Genomic DNA, 6,696 nt, shown 5'->3' on the forward strand with positions numbered 1-6,696 from the left:
CAGTGGAGAATGGCTCACTTCCAGTTCTACTTTCCTGAATTTGTGGTACATTAGTGATTGTTTTACAGTGTGCAGAAGTCTTTGGATTTAGTGTTTTGCACTGCCTGGCTTCGTTTTCCTTTTTATTTATTTGTTTATATGTTTTTATTTTGTTGGATTATGCCAGAAAGATTTGGGCTATTCCCTTGCAGGGAACCTGTCCCTTGCAATACATATTTTTGCTCACCTTCTGTGGCTGACAGCTTGCATGGACTTTTGTTCTAATACCACCTATTGTTGCTCCTGTTCCCAGTTGCTCCGGGGAGTCTCCAGCAGCACACCTGCACACTCATTTCTGGTCCCAGAGACCACCCAGTCCCCAGTGCTCCCTGCTGCTGCTGCTGATGGGCCCCTTGATCGGGACCTGGAGGATCCTACTTCTGTAAGTGTAGACTGGGTCCTTTCTCTCATCAGTTCACTCCTCAGTATGAGCTCTGTCACCTGAAACTGCTCAGTTTGTATCCAGCAACAGCATTTGCTGTCTTTCTCTTAGCAAATACCTGGCTAAGCAGGTTTTGGAGTCAAAGGTTCGTTTATGCTATGCTACAGAAGTTAGTTAATATGTTTGAAGGTGTTGAATTTAACAGCCCCTTATGGGATCACTGATCCATTTGGTGACTGCACCGATGCTCCTTGCCTCTCTGGTCACCTTTGTGTGAGCTTGTCTGTGGCAGCCAGTACCTGAAAGTAGGCCACTGGCTGGGCACATAGCAGTTGGCAACTACATGGCTTGGTATGTGTTTGGCAGGTGATATTGCTGGCGTGCTGATCCTAAACAGGAAGACAAGCCTGAAAACAGCCAAATTTGCAGTAGCCTCAAGTCTTTCTCTTCATAACTGCTTTGACTCTGGCTCTTGTCACAGGTTAAGAGTCAGAGCTCTGATATGGCTGCAAGAGCTTCCTGGCTTTGCAGCAAGGACTTCCACACACCACTAAGGAGCTTGGTGGTACCCTGCGCCCTGAAGCCACTACCTCATGAGATGGAGCCCAGCAATACCTGGAGGGAGTGTCCTGTCCCCAAGAAGCCCAGGAAAATTTTATTTGAACCCAGAGTGTCTGAGAGAGAGCTTGACATAGAAGGTAACTGGCAGCTTCTGGGTGTATTTTATGGGTCTTGTCTGCACTGTCTCCCACTGCTGATGGCAAAAGATTCCAGTGTTTCTTGGTGTGCCTCCAAGGCAGGGTTGGGCTTGTCTCTGCCTGGCAAAGTACTGAGGACTTCTCCTTAGCCCTGGATAAACTGCTTGAGCAGTTTTTGTCCATTGGGAAAAGGATATAGAATTTAGCCAATATTCTACACTGTAACATAACATGCCTTATCTCTTCATGCAAGTGTTATAAATGAGGGCAAGTACAATTAGCCTTGTCTTACAAAAGAGTGAATTGAGGCAGAAAATAGTAACCTACTACAATGTTCTGTAACCTCTCTGTTAGTCTGTCTCTTCTCCTACCCATCAGCATACTGCTTGGTTTGTAGAAGACATTGTTTATTATTAAAGTATAGAGGATAAAAGAATAAATGTGTATAAATATAAGTAGTATAACTGTACTGAGTGAGTGAGGATGTAGCTGCCAAGGGTTTTGGGAATTAAATCTTTAAAAGCTTCTGGAGAGTGAATTTAAGTCAGCTCCAAGGTGTGACCAAGCTTGTGTGCAAATATTTGATAATAGCTCTGTGGTCACCATGTGAAATCATATACTGGGACTTGCTTCTTACAAAGACAAATGTATTAGGGGGAGAATGAGCTTTTCATGAGTGATGTAAAATGCAATAGTGATGGCATGATAGCACTCAAAGGAGGTGTGACTTGTTCTTATCTGTCTTCTGCATTGCTTCTGATGAGACTTTCTTCAGGATTCTTGGTCTTGCAGCTTATTTGTTGCCAGCAGGTAGCTTTGAGCAGGGGGTTGAGGAAAGAAGGCCAGAAGGTTCTTAAACCACAGAGCTTATCATTTCCCATAGTATGTCTGCTTTCTTTATGGGGCTTTCTCTGTTTCTTCTGCAGATCTGGCGGTGGAGGAGTTGCAAGGTGAGGATCTGGATTCTAGACCCTGGTTTGTCTTTTTACCTACCCAGTGATACTATTCCCTTTGACATCACAAGCTGCTCATGTTCAATCCTTTTATCTCCCCAGGAATCAATAATAGCAAGCACACTGTGTATATATATTGTGTGCCATTGTGTAGGTGCTTCCAGCACTGTCAGGCTCTCTAATATGCTTCTGTAGCCCCTTTGAATCTCAGGAACGCTTCTGGGTGTCTAGCTGTTGGAGACAAAGAATTAACATACAGAATAAGCTTTGATAAAAACGATTTTTTTAGCTTGCTCAGCCAAATGCAGGGGTTGGGATGGGAAAGGAGGAGGAATATCTCTGGAGGCAGCTCCAGGTTTTGGGTTGTTATGTCTTAATGTGCTGACAAGCTCTTAGTGATAGCCCTCCCTTGTGTTCTCACAAGCAGTAATACAAGGAGAGAACACAGCTGGAATTTCTTTCTGGGAATTAGATGCTCAGTGGGATCCAAGCCTACCCCTGCCTGCCTGTCTCTGAAGTGGCAGCTGTATGTGTCCTACATACAGCCAGACCCCTCCTGCTGACTTCTTGTGATGACTCATCTAGTACAGTACTTCTTCCCCAAAGAAAACAGAAAATCATCCACAGGGAGCTGTGCCCTTTGCCACCCCAATGATAAGAGACCTGCAGTCTTTTATTTCCCATTTCCCTCTGAGTCCCAGCTGCATTATTCTGTCCAGTTAAAGAAATTGAGAGGTGTCTTCTGACTGCTTCCAACACTGTGCTCTCCCCTCCCCAGGCAGCCCCAGCCCACGGTGGTGCCATGCCATGTGCCTCAGTGATGTGAGAACAGCTGTTCTAGTTGGTGGAGAAGGCATCAATCATCAGGCCTGCAAGGATGCCCTTTGGAAACTGGAAATTGGTGAGGAGTTTAAGGCTGTCAAAGGCAATGGGGTGGGTGGGAATAAAGGATGAATTGTATGGGAGAGTGTCCTTTGGGGTCTGTGCATGGGGAGGGAACAGCAGAGGGGTCAGAGCTCCTAATGCAGTCACAGCCAGTTCTAGGTAGTGGCTGGTGGTGATGCCACTCCAGGTGATTTCTCAGTGTGCTGGGAAAGAACTGCAGGATGCACAAACAGTTTTCATGCTGCCTGCTGCTGTGCCATGCCTGTCAGGAAGCTTGCACCTTGGTAAAGGGATTATGCTGCTCTGGATGAGCAGACGGGAGAAAGGGAACGAAGAACATTTAATTAAGGTCTTTGTGTGTGAAGTAATGATGTCCCCATATTTAAACTCACCTACCTATTTTCTGTTCGGTGTTGCTCCTCCTACAGACAGCGATTTCTGGTTTCCAGTGAGTCTCCAGCAACAAAACGCAATGCCATCATGCTTACGTGGTCACACAGCTACCTATGACCCAGACACCAAGCGTATCTACATTTTCGGGGGCATGAGGGAGGACAAAGACTATAGCAGCATCTACATTCTGGACACAGTCAACTGGAAGTGGCTTCTTGTGGCTGTAAGTTACTGCAGCTCTTCTAAGAGAAAAGCACATAAAGTGTGGCAGGTCCTGCCTGAATGTAGAGATCTATGTACTGATGTCTGTACTCCAGAAGTCTTGGTCTATTGTTGGTGCAGGTTGCCTGAGCTGCTTAACCTTCTTGTGTCTGTCAAACTCAACTATGTTGAAGGGCCATAAGCTTGGCAGAAAAAGAGGGCATGCCTAAAATGTGGGAAAAAAATGGTTGCTGCAGGAGTGCTGTCTGGTCAAGGTGGTGAGTGGGAGGCACTTCACAAGTAGCAAAGGGAATTGGTGTCTCATTCTTTATGGTGCTGTTGAGAGCTACGCTGGATGCTGGGGAACTGGTCTTTTGAAGTCAGAGAGCCACTCTGAGCATGGCAATTCTTTAAGCTCTTTAGATTGCCTGTCCTGTTCTTGCCCAGCAGGCCCTGTCAGCTAAGGACTGTCTCTTTCCTGGCTAAAGCAGAAGACTGCTTTTATAGAATAATAATGGGATGAGATCTTTCTGTTCCCTGTCTTGTTTTGAGACAGCTGAGTTGCAGGTTAACTTCCTCCTTTCATCATAGCAATCTAGTGGTGCAGAGTATGCAAAGGATGTACTGCCTGCCTGCATGGCAAAGATCTGATGGGGGAGCCAATAAAATGAAAATTGAGACTTGATGAACTCATGGCATGACATGGAACCCTTATGGTCATGCAGCAAATCATGCACTTATTATAACAGATGTATTTCTAGGCTAAAGGAAGAATGCCATTGCTGACTTACCACAGTGCAACCATCTATCGCAAGGAGCTCTTTGTTTTTGGAGGGGCTTTCCCTAAAACAGCATCAATGGCAGTTGGACCCTGCAGCAACGTGCTCTATGTTTTCAATCCAGAACATGAAATTTGGTACCAGCCCATCTCAGAAGGGGAGAAACCTCTACCTAGGCTTGGGTGAGAGTGCTCTTGCTCCAGTACTCCAAAATAGAGCAGGAAACCTCACCTTCCCTCCCACCTCAGTGCAATTCCCTAAATATAAGGTGGTTGTCCCCCACAGTTTTCTCCATTAAGATAAGGCTATGTTTTGAGTAACGCTGTCATGAATCCTGATGGGGCTCTGTCCCTGGGCTGCAGTGGCTGAGGATAGACAAGGGTGCAGACAGAAGCTATTGCAGCCAGCTGAGGCAGGCTGAACAAAGGCTAACACATTGGGGAGGGTGCTGAAGGCACTTTGCTCATTTGCTGCTTCTCTGCTCAGGCATTCAGCTACCCTACTGAAGAACAAGCTGCTGATCTTTGGGGGTCAGAGGTCTTGTCTCTACCTCAGTGATATGCACATCTTGGATCTGGGTAAGAAAGTCTGTCCCATCTTTGAAGGTCTGTTTTGAGCAAGGCAAGGGCTGGGAAATGAGGCCTGTAGAATGGAAAGACAGAACTAACACTGTAAAAGAAACCTGACTAGGCAATGGAGATGGAAAACTCTGGTTTAGTAGGGGGTCAAGGGGATGGGGAATGGAGAAAAGCAAGATATTTCTCTTCTGAAAAAGCTGGGCAACAAAGTAGAGGTAGCTGATATGACAGAGTTTAGAAGTTTTTGTCTGATTATAAGGCTGAGAAATATTGCTAGGAGTGCTTTTTGGATATTTAATCCACCTTTCTCCTGGCTGTCAGGTTTCATGGAATATACCCCAGTCCCACTCCATGCAGGACAGCCTTCTGCACGTTGGTAAGATCCTGTTGTAGATCTAGAAGCATTTTCTTTCTCTGTCCTTTCTCTGTGAAGCCAGGTTTAAAAGGTGCTTGTGATCAGACCCAGTTGCGTGCCTTTGTCTCACTAGTCAAAACACACACTCTGTGTGGCCCCTCTGCTGTGGACCACTTAGTTACCTAAGCTGAAATCTGAAAGGGATGCTATCTTCCATTAGACCAATGATTTAAGTCAGACATAAGCCTGATGTATTATTCCATATTGCAAAACACAGAAGTTTTGTTAGCTCCTGAGGTAATGAGGTACTTTTTAGGCCTGATTTATGCCATCATCTGCAGAGAGAAACTAACAGCTCTTTCAAGGTCATTCAGCAAGTCAGGGCAGAAGTTAATTTCTATTCTTCAGCTTAAGCCCCCAGTCTGCTCCTGAAAATCTGCTCGCCTCCGCCAATTGCTGACTGATGCAACCCCACCTTTGCTCTGGTCCCAGTTTTCATGCAGCACTTGCTGTGTCCGACTGGAAAGTTCTAATCAGTGGAGGCTGCAATGCCAAGGGAGCCCTGCAGGATGCCTTTGTTTTTCACTTAGGTGAGTCAGTCTCCTGCCCTATTTCCATAGCTTTTGGTGACAGTGGACTGCAGTGGTGTTTCTGAATGCATAGTCTGGTTTCACTCCTTGCATTAGAAATGTAGGTAGCTTTTTTTTTTTTTCCCTCCATTATTGATAACCCATTTCTACTTCAGATACTCTTTCATGGAGCACAGTGATCCACCACGACCTCTGCTCTGTGCCACGAGCTGGCCATACATTGCTTGATCTGACTCCTGTCCACGTGACGGATGTGGACAAGGAGAACACGGATAAGCATAACCTGCATACAGTGTTGGTCTTTGGGGGCTCCAACTGTGCTGGGATGTTTTACAACAGCACAAAGAAAATCCAGCTGGACCTAGGATAATGCAGGATAACCAGAGTGAGTCTGGAATAGCAAGGGCTCTTTGCTAGCATAAAGAGGGGTAATAAATGAGACCAAGCAATGTGGCAGTCCGAGTTTCCATATGCAAGTAAATGCTACCTTAGCACAAGATATCAGTGCCTTGCAATGTCTTTCAGTATGCTGTGGGTATTGCCCTTTTAGGACAGTTGATACACATCAGATCAATATAAATCCCATCATATTCCTGGCTTGGTGCATAGGCTTGGGTGCCAGAACTTTCAATGGGATCTAAGATAAACCTGCACAGTTACAGGCTTCTTACTTCTTTTCTTGATCTACAGGTTTCCTTTTTTGACCTAAAGGGCTGGAATTTCTGGGGTGCTCTGAAGGTGCCTTGGGTGTTTGGTTTCTTTTCAGATAAACATAATGGGACTTGTTGCTGCAGCTTGAAACTTCCTCACAGTCAGAGTACCAACAAGATTCTGACATAGAGA

General features: G+C 45.6%; 1 protein-coding gene across 1 annotated transcript; it reads left to right on the forward strand.

Moving 5' to 3' along the window:
* The first annotated feature begins 917 nt into the window (after window positions 1-917).
* On the forward strand, window positions 918-5,013 carry LOC136060887 (uncharacterized). The gene is made up of 5 exons (XM_065755687.1): window positions 918-1,119; window positions 2,046-2,069; window positions 2,851-2,973; window positions 3,386-3,573; window positions 4,817-5,013. Exons 1-5 carry the CDS (start codon window positions 924-926, stop codon window positions 4,886-4,888), a joined length of 603 nt encoding a protein of 200 aa, XP_065611759.1. The 5' UTR covers window positions 918-923; the 3' UTR covers window positions 4,889-5,013.
* Window positions 5,014-6,696: the final 1,683 nt, after the last annotated feature.

This window comes from Cyrtonyx montezumae, unplaced genomic scaffold (genome assembly GCF_038088225.1).
Source record: "Cyrtonyx montezumae isolate F1298 unplaced genomic scaffold, pur_monq_1.0 scaffold_10, whole genome shotgun sequence".
NCBI lineage: Eukaryota > Metazoa > Chordata > Aves > Galliformes > Odontophoridae > Cyrtonyx > Cyrtonyx montezumae.

Excerpts from the sequence above, each read along its gene's own strand:
- LOC136060887 (XM_065755687.1), top strand. The coding sequence starts at position 924 with ATGGCTGCAAGAGCTTCCTGGCTTTGCAGCAAGGACTTCCACACACCA. Across the intron at positions 2,070-2,850 it reads GGCGGTGGAGGAGTTGCAAG|GCAGCCCCAGCCCACGGTGG; the intron begins GTGAGGATCTGG and ends TCCCCTCCCCAG. Across the intron at positions 2,974-3,385 it reads CCTTTGGAAACTGGAAATTG|ACAGCGATTTCTGGTTTCCA; the intron begins GTGAGGAGTTTA and ends CTCCTCCTACAG.